We start from the raw sequence: 13,962 nt of genomic DNA on the forward strand, positions 1-13,962 counted from the left end.
TTGCATTCTTTTTAAAGCTTGAAAGCTTTAGTCCCCATTCATTGTCATTGCATGGAACAGAGCAACCAGTACATACATTAGAGCATTTTCCTTTTGTGTTCAACAGAAGAAAGTAAGTCCCGTTTTGGAACAACTTGAGGCTGAGTAACGAATGCATTTTCTTTTATAGAGGGTGAAATCCATTTGTTATGAGAATAACAATGGGGTGGATTCACAACCATACACACAGCCACACTCCATTACAGCCACCCTGCCAAAGAGGGACTACATTGTTTTACTTGTGATTAATGAGAAACACAAAGCATTCGTTGGCTTGTAAACCGCCATCTCGGTTTATTGATTTAAAAGTTATTCTTATCCACCAATGACATGCAGTGCTGCATTCCAGCTGAGGTGAATTGTGCTCTGATTGGATGTTACTGAATGATTTTCATTGTTCGCTTGTATAGACACAGACATATTTCTAATGTCATCAGATCACCTGGGAATGTACAAACGGGTATGGTCTCATCCTTGAGACTGTGTTTGGTTGAAATTTTTGGGCTATTTTTTCACCTTTACAAATGTGCAGTATACAATATACTTGATTTGACCTTCCATCTCCTGTGACAAATTAATTGGAAATAATGTCAGCCATGAATTTTTAACATAAAAATGCTAAATAAACATTTGTATATTCAACATAACTGATGCAGTTATGAAGCATGAAGCATGCAACGTGATGACAATGCAGTGTACCACTTTGTTTATCGTGGAGTAATGCTACAGATTTACTTTTACACTGTATATTGAGAATCTTCAGTAGTTTTAGTTTAGACTCAACAACACAGCCTAGAGCAGGGGTGTCCAAACCCTGTCCTGCAGAGTTTAGCGCCAACTTGCCTAAACACACCTGCCTGGAGTGTCAAGTATGCCAAGTAAGACCTCGATTAGCTGGTTCAGATGTGTTTAGTTGGGGTTGAAGCAGAACACAGCAGGACAGCGGCCATCCACGAGCAGGATTGGACACCTGGCCTAGCAAATACAAAGCGTTGGGGTCTCGCAACATGTCTCGATTTGTTTTCGTACAACTTTACCACACATGCGCTCCAACACGCACACCTGTCTGCACCAGTCTCCTGGTCTAACGCTGTTTCTGCCTCTTACCTCTTCCCCTCTCCTAGTCCCCACCGAAAGGTGCCACCATTCCCTACCGCCCAAAGCCCGCCTCCACCCCCGTCATTTTTTCAGGTGGCCAGGTAAGAGCCGACCCGCTGGCGGCGTCCGCAGCCAACCTCAGCCTTTTACTGCAGCACCAGCCACTGCCTGTTAGTTCACTCAGGTTTTCTCACCTTCTCACTCGCATGCTGTCACACCATCCTAACCAGAGTAATGCTTGTAGAGAGGAAGGAGCTTTAGATTGTGAATGAGAGTTCAAATCAGGTCTCATAGATTCCATAAGGAATGTTTGTTTGGCCATCATATATTGCCTTTTACTGCCATCCAAAAAGTGAATTTTAAGCAAATATGAAATGAAATGCACATTATTATGTTTTTGTCTTTCTGGTGCAGTAATGCATTATAAGACCTCTTTGCAGGTGCTCAAAGTTTAGATCACTTTAAAATCACTTTGTAAGTTATTACACGCATCTGTGTGCAACTATGTGCATTTTGAACTTGAGTGCTTTGGTTTCACTTCATTTTCATATTCCAAACATGTTGTCAGAAATAAACATGACGTGTTGGGTCACTCTAACAAACAGAAATTGTTTGATTACACTCTTCAACAAATGCCTTATAGTGGTGTCCTTATACTAAACCAGGCAAAAGAGAAAGTATTTCAACATTTGATATATATAAAATTGCACACTTCACCTTTACATGGCAACAAATGCATTCTGGCTGCTTTGACTCTTATTGCAAAGTAAACTCCTCCCTCTCAGAGCAAATATCATATCCTTTTAATATTTTCAAAGCTTAAAGTGTAGCATCATCGCTAGAAACTCAAAACCACCTGGATTTGCATTATTTTGAGATTCCAATAGAGCTTGAAATGTCAAGTTATGAATATTAAATGGATATGCTATCCAACAAAGTCATTCCCACTCATTCGCTAACCAACACAAAAAATTCCACTAATCTAACATTCCATTGATGAAGAATAATAATATCCTTTTAACAAAGCTCTCAACATCTTTTTAGCATAACTCATTTACGGGCACTCCATCCAATAACATGACTGTAGATGCCACATCACGGCTTTTACATAAAATGCAACATGATTATAATTATGATGCTTTAAATTGAAGTTCTCTGGAACATGTACAGGAAATGAAGTCATTTTTGAAAATATGATACTGGCTGATATTAGGTTACGAATGGGTACAGTCTTAAATAGAAAACTTGAAGGATGTTATTTATTCATCTATTCAGACGGCTCAGGAATAGATTTGATTTTATTGCTGGGTATATTTACCCAAACTATCTGTTTTTTGCCGTCAATATATTTTAAGCATGCAGTGCACTTGCACACACACAGATAAGAAAAGCCAGAAGGAGTGTTGTAAATTTGTGTGGAGAAGCCTCTATTATCTAAGTCACTGAATATTATTACAGTATAACTACTCATAAATTTATTCACGTAAAATATGAGAGACAATTTCAGCTTTTGAAGCCAAATGTTTCTGGGAAATATTAATAGATCTTTTAGCGCTTATGAATTAGTTAGTTCTTGTGTTTAATGGGCCCTGCAGCCTTGTGAAAATGTTGATTCGATTTTTCTTCTCTTTTTCCCCCCTCTCCGTGTTCACAGGCTTACACAATTCAGGGACAATATGCCATTCCACACCCAGATGTGAGTCCCCAGCCGTCCGCCCCCTTCCCCCCAGCACCGTCAGCAGTCTGCATGGCTATGTAGTTTTCAGTGTGGACCTCTCTATTAATATTAAGCAGTAATATTAATATGACGTTTCTGATGTGTAAATTTTTGTCGCATTACAATCTGAAAATGTGCTCAACTTCAGCCCTTCGAAATGTAAAACAAACTTCTAAGGACTTGGCCTGTTGGAGGAAATGACGCTGTTTGTCATTTTCTAAACGGTCCGCATAGATTTACTTACGAGACTCGCAACGCTCTGTGGTAATTCAGATGTGACATGCAAAGCTACCCCAGTGGTTCTCAAACTTTTCAGACCATTGTGAACCACTGATCATTTTTACATGTTTTATTTTATTTTTGCATCTTTAAGCAAATCAACATTTCTGCAACAAATATAATACCGCCTTTGCAGTTCTGGCATTTCTGTAGTTCTGTCAAAAGACGAAAAGGCATTCATTGTTTACAGAGAACAAATCCTCTATCCGACTGGTTACATTATTGATAGAAGTATCACAACCAGGCAAACAGAATTACACCTCTCCTTTTTCTTGGTTGTCATTCTATTTTTAGCCTACACTGCTATAGATGTAGTGTCTATAGATGGGGAATGATAAATTAATATTTAATTTAAAGTATTTTCCCCCTACAACACCAAAATTTTAGATCCCAGTTTGAGAACCACTGATCTTTTCAACAAGGAAGCATGCTCATGCTCACAATCCAGGTGATTCTTTAATCCTGATAGCTGTGTTTTCCTCACTGATAATCTGAATGAATATCTTTCAGAGTGAAGGAGAGATGCCGCGTTAGTCCTTTTCATTTAAGATTGGCAGTGATTGATGCTGAGAGACGCTTCAGCTGACGCTGCAATAACTCAAGTAGAGGTTGGACATCCCTTTCAACTCAGATTTAGGGGGTGACCACATGCACAACAACATCCAGTGCAAGTCTGCTCTGGTTCAAAGACTGTTTAAAACGGAGGCTTATGTCCGGCTCAGGTCCTCTGAAGGTTGCCCAAGAGCTTACATGTTCATATCTCTGATAAATAATGGATCACTCGTGGTTCAGGCGTGTCTTGGAGACAATTTATCAATGGTAATAACGTCACCTTCTAATGCATTTACACTCTTTTGATGCATTCTGTGTATTTAAAATCACAATCTAAACTCACCTTTGCTCTTAAAACAAGGAAATGTTTCGTCGGAAGGACATTTGTACTAAAGTCCGATTGACCGTTCGTTAAGCTCCGCCCCCTTGGTTTAGTGTTGCTCACTCAGATTAATTTGGGCATTTCTGTGATGAACTACACAATTATCAATTAAATGTGGAGTAGATAATATATTTAATAAATATTTAATAAATAATATATTATATATATATATATATATATATATATATATATATATATATATATATATATATATATATATATATATATATATTAATTATATTAAAGGTGCACTATGCAACTTTCCGTCCACTGGGTCGCCTATTCTAAATAAAGGCGTAGTTTGATGACGCCAAGTGTGAGCGCAGTATCTTGGGACATGTGGTCTTCACCTCACAGCCGGTGGAAAATAGGACTCAGGCAGAAATCATGTTCATGGATGCGGTTATTAACGTTACTGTAGTGTAAAGCAGAGCAGGACCGAGTGTTGTGGAGCTGAGCACGGCCGCTGGAGCGATTGTTATACAAACACACTTTTATTATGACGGGACGGGACACAGTCGCCGGGCGCGCACTTCCACTTTCCGGTTATGATTATAAGGTAAAGCAGCTCTGTTTATCATATTAGATACATTTAAGTATGTTAAAAATTATGTTATGACGTTACTCTGTGCGTCCGCTCTGCGCTGCTGTGACATGTTCACACTGCTAATAGAAAAGCGCTTCTGCAGAATAAAACCGGTGAGGGAAATGCAGATATGGCGTGATTGACAGGCGACTCCCTCAAACGCTATGCTGACACGTCCCGGTCCTTAGTTAAAATAGAAATTTTCTCACAATTTACAAATAGTTGGAAACATTTGGGATATTGTAAGTACTCAACAGAACAAAATATATAACACTGGCCTAGTGGTTTTTGGATATTTTACTTCAAAAATATTACATAGTGCACCTTTAAAATACAAAATATTGGATTGGATATTCTTTTGTGGTCTGGAATAAAGTATTAATTTGAAGAAGAAAAAAAATATTAATTGGCAAATGCTACATTAATTAGTCATAATTTAAGCCGGGGCTTAGCAAAGGTCAGTTAGCGATAAGATGAGGTTAACCCACCAAGTCAGGCCAAGTCCTACTAAAGTTTCTATCTCTTCAGCTTTCTCTTTTGCTCTTCTTCCACCACAGTGTGTCATGGCTTCTTATCCTCTTTGTCTCTTTGTTCTAGTTTAGTTTCTTGATTTCTTGGTGTGACCTGTCGTATAACAATAACCTCTTAGCTCTACTGTCCCTCCAAACCCTCAGCAGTTGACCAAGCTCCACCAGTTGGCTATGCAGCAAACCCCCTTTACCCCCCTCGGACAGACCACCCCTGCTTTCCCTGGTACGTACCCACGAGCCCTTTTGAAGTTTCCTTCTCTTTGTACCTGTAGAGACGCTCTCTTTGTCTTTCTCTCTCTTTCCTTCTCGTTCCATGTCAAGCATCATGACATGCCCGTGGTGGTTGCTCTTCACTTTGTCACTTTTTTGGGGGAGGGGTGGTGCTGTTTGTTTAAAAATGTATGTTCCTGTTTTTTTGGTTTTGCTTTGTCTTGTTTTGTTTCATTTTGTTTTCTTTTCTGTCTTGTTTTTTCTTTTTTTGTATTTTCTTTTTCATTTTGTCCTTTTCTTTTCTTTTGATTTGTTTTGTTTCCTTGTGTTCTTGTTTTGTCTTTTGTTTTCTTTTAGTTTTGTTTAGTTTCCTTTTGTCTTGTCTTGTCTTGTTTTCTTTTCTTTTTTTGTTTCTTTTGTATTGTTTTTTGTTTTCTTTTGTTTCCTTTTGTCTTGTTTTTTGTTTTCTTTTGTATTGTTTTCTTTTTCATTTTGTCTTTTTCATTTATTTAGTTTGGTTTGGTTTGGGCAGTGCTTTATTTTATTTTGTAACAACAATTTGGTTAGAAGTTTTTTATTTGTTAGTGTTTAATATTTTTTTTCTTTTTTTAAACAATCTACCACTATTTCTTATTTATTTTCTAAATTCTTAAACTTAAGATTTACAGGGTTAGTTCACCCAAAAATGAAATTGATGTCATTAATGACTCTCCCTAATGTCGTTCTACACCCGTAAGACCTCGGGTTTATCTTTGGAACACAGTTTAAGATATTTTATATTTAGACATAAATTTCATTTTTGGGTGAACTAACCCTTTAACTTTAAGGAAAAAGCTTAGTCATAAATTTCAGAAAATTACATCTTACTGTTATACTAACTCACCTTGCATTTTTCTTTTCAAATGTTCTTTTCCTTGGTGCTTATTTTATTTTATTTATTTTTTTGTCAACTTTTTCTGAAGCACCTAATCCTGTTCTGCTAAGACCCAGGATAAAAGATATAGTGACGTTTTGCTGCTTATGCAACATTGTCACGTACAGGGGACTAATGGTGTAGAATTTTATGCTCGAAAAAATTTACAAGTGGCACAAAAAGTGTTTTTTCCTGCCCTTCAGAAACTGGTGTAAGAGAAGCATATCAGTGTTTTGATTTCACAGACCACAACACATCTTCCATCAAGCAATTCATTACGTATTCATCTTGATAAACACTGTCTAATACATGCTCAGTTTAAAGCTGTTACTAAGGGCAAACCCAATGCCTTGCGCTGAGTAGAACACGCTTTGCTATTCACACGTACAGTATATCACACACATACCAAATATATGTTTGTGTCAGACCAAGGACATACACTAGTATAGGAAACTTGTCGCCTTGACAGATGACAAGTGTGAGCTAGAGATATTTATGGTTTAAGAGGAAAAACAGCTCTTTATAAAAATCCTCTGGAGGACTAAGAGTTCCTTGCACTCTGCACCTGGTCCATTAAGGTCACTAGTCTTCTAAAAGCTCAAGCTCAGTGTTGACACCATCGTGATTGTGTATGCAGTGCTGTTTATCCTAGGCTGTCTCTCGAGCTTCCCTTTGCTCTCTGATCCAGGTCTGGATGCCAGTCCCCCGGCCAGTACTCATGAACTCACCATTCCCAATGATGTGAGTATAAAGATTGATGTTCAGTTTTTACTCTCAGTCCCTTGTCAACAATCTTAAAAGAATTTCTGTCATAACTGAAGACAAAAAAAAACGAATTTGTTTATTTGAGAATACTTTGAGTCTTATGTAGAGTCCATGTCAGGGTCTTTCAAGAACAAATCTACGACAAGTCTCATGGATTGTCTGAAAATCCCTCTTAAAAATAGTTTTCTAAAGCCCTATTTGGAAGGTAATTGTTTCTCATGTGGACGTCTGGAAAAATAAATTTGCATGCCACCTCAGTGATAAAACTTCATTCGGATGGTGATTTATTCCCGGTGGAGAAGCGAGTTTTGCGATCCTACGCACCTGTGAATATGCTCACGTGGTCAGTCGAATGATTGTCTACTGTAAAAATGTCATATGCTTGGAATAAAATATTATTTAATTTAATAATAGGACATTATTCATTTAAATCTCTCTTTAAATTTAAATTATTTTTTTTTTAAATAATTTAAAAAATGTGGAAATTTAACCTATATAACATTAATTACTGCCATAATAACGTCTCATTTCAAATGTTTACATGTTTTTTTCTTTCTTTCTGTTTTGAGCGGTGATGACAGCTTATTCTTGTAAATACTTTCCAGCATTTCAGTTATAAATGTGTAGGTTACATCTTTAAAATGCATCCACATTATAGGAAAATGCAATGATACGGTGATCCGCCACGGTCAGAAAGGATATAAACAGTTCATTTTGAAACAATCTTTTCTTGAAAACTCAGAGATGTGGATTCGGACAGCAATTAAAATTACCACACGACCTTGGTGTTTGTCAAAAAGCAGGTAATTCGGCCAGGGATTTTTATGCGGGTGTTGGGGAAAAAACACTGACATTCTGGATTCGGACAGCAATAAAATCACTGACTAGCCCCTGTAAATTATGAAAATACCTTACGACCCCACAAGAAACAATTACCGTCTGAATAGGGCTTTAAAGGGTTAGCTCACTCAAAAATAAAATTGATGTCAGCTACAACAAATACTCACGTACGGAAAATGCCGAACACTGGATTTTGATAGCTATGATAACAACCCATTAGGACTAAGGCTGTTGCCCCAGCTGTTGTCGTTAATGCAGATTCAGTGGCCCAATGGGTTTGCATTCTAGCTAAACGCGCAGCAATAGCCATCGACAGCAAAAACTCACGTACGCAAAATACAGAACACTGGATTTTGATAGCTATGATACCTATGTAACATACCTGCCTGAAGGCACAAATCCGGATGAGAGACGTAGATCTTAAACTGTGTTCCGAAGATGAACGGAGGTCTTACGGGTGTGGAACGACATTAGGGTATAAGTCATTAATGACATACATTTCATTTTTGGGTGAACTAACCCTTTAAGTCAATTTATTGGTGACTTACACAAAAGTTTGGGGTTACACATCTAATTTAAATACTACAAAACAGATAATACTTTCTGTATAACGAATAAACAAAACTTTTCTTTTTGACAGTCTTTTAAGAACCTTTGCGCTTTCTTCCCAGCTAATAGGCTGCATAATCGGGCGCCAGGGAACCAAAATCAACGAGATCCGTCAGATGTCTGGAGCGCAGATCAAAATAGCTAATGCCATGGAAGGGTCATCAGAGCGCCAGATCACCATTACAGGAACCCCCGCCAACATCAGCCTTGCCCAGTACCTCATCAACGCAAGGTGAGCCCGTCAGCGTTTCACCAAAGTGTTGGCATTTTCTTCCAAACTGCAGTAACCTAACTTGCTGTTCTAGCTCAACACTGATTCTTAAAAGAAGCTCAGTTAGGCTCATCGCAAATGCAACAGTGTTCTGTTTTCCTAGCGATGTGTTTGGGGAATCGGAGATGTTTAGCCACAGACCCTCTAAATCTGTTCTTTTGTGTGATATTGAGGCTTGCAGGGTAGCGGCCGGGGCGATACTAATGTATATTGCTTTCCCACGGTTCTGATGGCAGGTTCAGAGACGTGGCAGCCATGTGGAATGACCCCTCATCAATGACTACATCCTGAAGCCCCAAACTGCTTTCATTATCTGAAGCTATCAGCAGCTGTTTCCCAATAAACCTTACATAAAATCTTCCCTTAGAACTCACCAACCCTTCCCTTAAACCCCATGGTCAACTTCATCAGTAGCTTCACTCATGTAGACAGACTACTGAAATGAAAAAAAGAAAAAAAAAGAAAAGCAGGACAACTGTAGTATGATTTGTTAATGTCATGCAGTGTTTCAGTGTAGTATTTTAGCATGCTGAATGCTTGGATCTTGTCATATATTTATTTATTATTTCAAATTAGATTAGTTGAGTATGGTTGCTGCATAAGTCTTGTAGTTTGACAGCAAAGCCTAACATGATTTGAAAAAATGTAAAATAAAAAATTAAAAAAAGGATTGCATCCAATAGCATTTTAGCAATGCTGTTGGCAAGGAGCTAGTGATGTGATGCAGATGTTGTAATGAAGTAAAACCGCATGTCAGAATGGAGGAGATGTTGGAAACTGTGTTTCTTTAGAGGCGGAAAAGATTTTATTTTTTACATTTGACAGTGGCTTGATTGTTTTCAGTTTGACCGAATCGAAAGAAATGCATGATTATTACTCAACGTGGAGAGCAACAAGGCGGAAATTCTTGTACAGAAGTGTCAAATGCTTTCAGAATTATTTTATGTTATCTATTTTTTCTATCTTTTCCTTACCCGTCCCCTTTTTCCTCTTCCCTTAACTATTCTAGGCTGACGTCTGAGGTCACTGGAATGGGCACTCTCTAATTTCTACCCATGATCCTTCACTGCATCACATGACCCTTGAGCCAATGGCATTGCACCTAGTTTGTTTTCTCTCTGTACTTTTGCTGTCCTGTATTTTCAGTACTTCTGACTAATTTATATTCTATAATGTGCACATAATGTTCCTCCTACTCAACCTTTGTTGTGCTCCTGATGGCCCTTTACTTATTACCTGTTTCATTTAAAAGACACTTTCTTTTTTTTGACTCTCTAGTACCTCATGTCACCAGTGTCCTGTTTTGCCATAGCTTTCACTGTGAATTCACATTTTCCGGTCCGTATTCTACGGTGTGGTACAGCTAAGCCAATAAAATCCTACACTTTCCAATCTTTCATTTGGTCAGACTGAAATTGTCATTTTTAAAGCAGCGGTCCTATGCTTTGCTTACCAGGTACCGTACAACCGTGCATCTTATACATAAATAATGATACAAACTGATGGAGTTGGAATGTTTGCACCACGCCTGTACGATTTGTTTGCATCTGTCATTGTGGCATGCGGAGTAACACAGAGAATCCATTATTAGCCTCATGTATTCACTTTCAGAAGAGGAAGAAAAAAATCAGTGTGAAAACAAAGGATATGAGGATGTGTAAGCCATGCTCACAGCTTTACTGCATGCTGAGACATTTCAATTCAGCCCACAACCTTAGTTTAAGTAATTGAATATATTACAGCAGAATTATTTATAGAATATTTTTATATGCAATGTGTTTTTGCAGTAGCATGAGAAATGTGGACGCTTTATTCCTTTGGAAGTGAATACAGACGTGCTGATAATGAGATCGGCCCCATGCTCCTCTACCATACGGCCTCTGTGAGTATGGTAAACTCTCATGTAGGGTCCAAAATTAACTTTTTTGCCATATCTACCAATGGCGGGGATATTTGAACATTTTTACCTGCTATTTAAAAACTGTATTTTGCATTTTTGGCATCTGCACCAAGGGCCTCGTTTATAAAATGCATGTACGATCGGATTTGTTCCTACATTTTTTACATCAGATTATAAAGGCAAAAATTTGCGTGAAAATGTACCTATGTGTACGCCAACCGATGAGCATGCACACAGATCTTTGGAACTCATATCAGTAATTAAAATAATCCAATGCTGTTTGTAAATATGTAAAGATAAACAGAGAATCACAATATATTATTATATAAGCAAATGAGCAATTGCTTTGATAATCATCAATGAAATTAATTTATTACTCATATATGATTTCCTGAAAAAAAAATGAATTGTGATTTATATTCATTCAGGAAAATCATCTGGACGTTTTATAAATCATTTGATTTGGACATTTTTGAATAACATTTCGCAAATTGTTATACGGTCACATTTAGAAACATTCACTTTAAACGCATGTGAATGCTGGAGACCGGAAACGCAAACTCGTGCGAAAAAGTTTCACATGTCAGAGCGTTCCAAAGTTTGGTAACCCCTTTGGACCTGTGAATTCTTATCACGTGATAGAGACAGAGTGTGACGTCACATCAACCACTGCTCAAAGTCGTGTAACCGTGGCTATATACACACATTTTTATAAATGAGGCCCCTGATAAATTTGATTAATCAAATACCAAATGCGAGTTAAGATTGGTGTTAGTTTTGAACCCTGCCCTCAAGCGTTCAGCAACACACTTCACTTTGGCAGTTTTTTTCTTCTTCATATTGCTCTCCAAAAATGACATTTATCAGACATGCGCAAGCTCTGCATGCATCAAACGAGACTAAAAAGTCGTTCTCCACTGACAGCTTTTGAAACATGCGTATTTCTGCTACATGGCAATACAACTGAATGCTTTATTTTCCCTAGGCCAGCCAGATGAGCGATAAGTGGGGGTCATTTGTATCTCAGCTCTGGAATGTTCATGGGTATAGGCTAGAATTTCAAATGTGATTTCAGATGTACCACCCTGGTCTGCTCTTAAAACATGATTGTTTCTTTATACCGGTTGTTTTGTTTCAGTTAAGGTCACTGCGTGTTTTTATTATAATTACTGATACCCATGATTCTTAAGCGTGTCACCTCCTGAAGATTTAGCCTTACTGATCAGCTCTAAGAATATTTTCTCACATGCAAAATTTGATTGACTTAAGGCTTTTATGTGGCATGTTTTGCTGTAGATAAGACAGCCTGTGCACACTATAAACGATGCATACATATTTGTTCCTATTGGCACCTTCAATTATAATTTCATCCCAGCTAGAAGAAATGTGTAATTTCTGCGGTACAAAACAATTGATTTTTTGTTTTGTTGTTGAGCAACCTGACTGGCATGAGTTTAGGGGGCAGAAATGTTCTAATAAATGTGAAGCGTCTCTTAAGGCAAGTATAAAAAGACCCTGATGGCTTTGAAATGCTTTTCTAGTACGGAGACCTTAAAAATGAATGTGTAGTGCCGTAAATCGTACCTATTGTACTGTATACCCTCTTGAGAAATTCTTGTGGCTTGAATGTGGAAATAAGTTACCTTCTTCCAAAATGAATATGTCATGCCATGCATGTTGAAGATTAGCGGCAAGGCACTCAATCTACTATGCGTTTCCACACAGAATCTGTTTAGTCACTATACCGAGGCATTTCGACTTTCATTCGACAGAGAGAGAAACGATTGAAGTCATTATTTTTGCGATTTTGTTTGTTACCGCTAGTGGCGCACAAATTACACACTTCAAAAAAAAACTGTCAGTGTGGTTGTTGCTATAGTTGAGCGATTTATTTCCAGGATTGAAGCCCACTGATTCATTTTTAGTTACCCTTTTAATCTGAACTTTTTCAGTCAGCAATCAATATGTATTTCATCCTCCACATTTAAATGTCTAAAATGTGGTATGGAGGCTGAAAGTTGAATGTAACTGCTTCAACATTTGATTAATTATTCAACCTCTAGTTTACCTTTTTGCCATTTTCCAATTGCACTAGAGGAAACCATTTTCTTTCCCAGTCTTATAACTGAAAATGCTTTCTCACTGAGGTGATCAGATACAAAAGCATGCATTTAGGGTATAAATATATATATTTCTATATTTTTGTTTGATATCTGTTGAGCAGTATCATGCACTGCATCCAAATCTTAGAAATGCACCCAAGAGTTGATTTACATTAATGATTTAATGTCCGTTATGAGCACAGAACTTTTATAATATTGGAATTGAGCTCTAAAAGGTATGCACATGGCCATGCTGAGCCATCCGTGCACATGGCCGGAAATGATGTCATATTGTTGCTTTTAAATGGCTAATTTATCTGGAATTAATCAACACATTTTGTTGTTTTTTTAGATTCAGCATTCAGTTTCCTGTTGTCACATTTACCATACGTTTTGCACTGCTTTGAAATGTACTTTGTGTCAGTGTCTTAGGCTCTGTTATACATTAAGTTAGATTGTATGTTTACACAAGACTATGTCTTGTGATATATGTATGGAATGTTTTATTTGATGTTATGTTTAGTCCATTATGTGCTGTACTCTAGATTACTGTACAGATGCATATTAATATTCAGACAGCAGCATGCGTAACTTTGACATTTTTCAGTAGCAGAATGCTTTAGCAAAGGAAGCTGTTGTTATTTTTTATTACTATTGTTATGACTTATTTCACAAATGCAATAAAAATAATCGTTCGTATAGGACTGCAGTGGCGTGTCGAAAAATGATTAACTGTTTGGTGGAAAACTCGGTATGGCATTACAAACGGCTTTTATATATATATTTTTCATCTTTCATCTCTGCCCGACCTCATGATATCACATGATGTTTTTCTCATGCAAATCATGTGGTTAATTTGCACTCATAATTTTAATACACATTCATTCACACTGTGAAATCATTACATTCGTTTTGTTGGTCATGCAGTTTTTCAATGTACTAGAGCAGCAAAAAAAAAAAAAAAAAAAAAAAAATATTGAAGCCCTCTCGACCTGTCTGTGATTCTGTAAATGATTCTGTTTGGGGGTGGGGGATGTAACAGAGTAATTATTTTATGTTGGACAATTTGCTGCTTGCAGGTCTATATTAGATTCAAATTTCTGCTGAGTTTAGTTTAACTTTGAAATGTTTTGTAAAAAGGAGAGAATAAAGTTTGTTTTTCCCTTGAA

At 37.4% G+C, this 13,962-nt stretch overlaps 1 protein-coding gene across 9 annotated transcripts in view; it reads left to right on the forward strand.

Moving 5' to 3' along the window:
- pcbp3 (poly(rC) binding protein 3) overlaps positions 1–13,962 on the forward strand; it is an 87,380-nt gene extending 73,418 nt beyond the window's left edge. The window contains exons 13-18 of one of the 9 annotated variants that reach the window (XM_067444406.1): positions 1,164–1,307; positions 2,792–2,833; positions 5,328–5,406; positions 6,995–7,047; positions 8,583–8,752; positions 9,028–13,962. In XM_067444406.1, the coding sequence (XP_067300507.1) occupies positions 1,164–1,307; positions 2,792–2,833; positions 5,328–5,406; positions 6,995–7,047; positions 8,583–8,752; positions 9,028–9,082 (543 nt within the window). In that variant the 3' untranslated portion in view covers positions 9,083–13,962. Of the gene's footprint in view, positions 1–1,163; positions 1,308–2,791; positions 2,834–5,327; positions 5,407–6,994; positions 7,048–8,582; positions 8,753–9,027 lie in introns of those variants that run through there. The other 8 variants (XM_067444408.1, XM_067444407.1, XM_067444409.1 and 5 more) reach the window with 8 other exon arrangements.

Source organism: Pseudorasbora parva, chromosome 5 (genome assembly GCF_024679245.1).
Source record: "Pseudorasbora parva isolate DD20220531a chromosome 5, ASM2467924v1, whole genome shotgun sequence".
Lineage (NCBI taxonomy): Eukaryota > Metazoa > Chordata > Actinopteri > Cypriniformes > Gobionidae > Pseudorasbora > Pseudorasbora parva.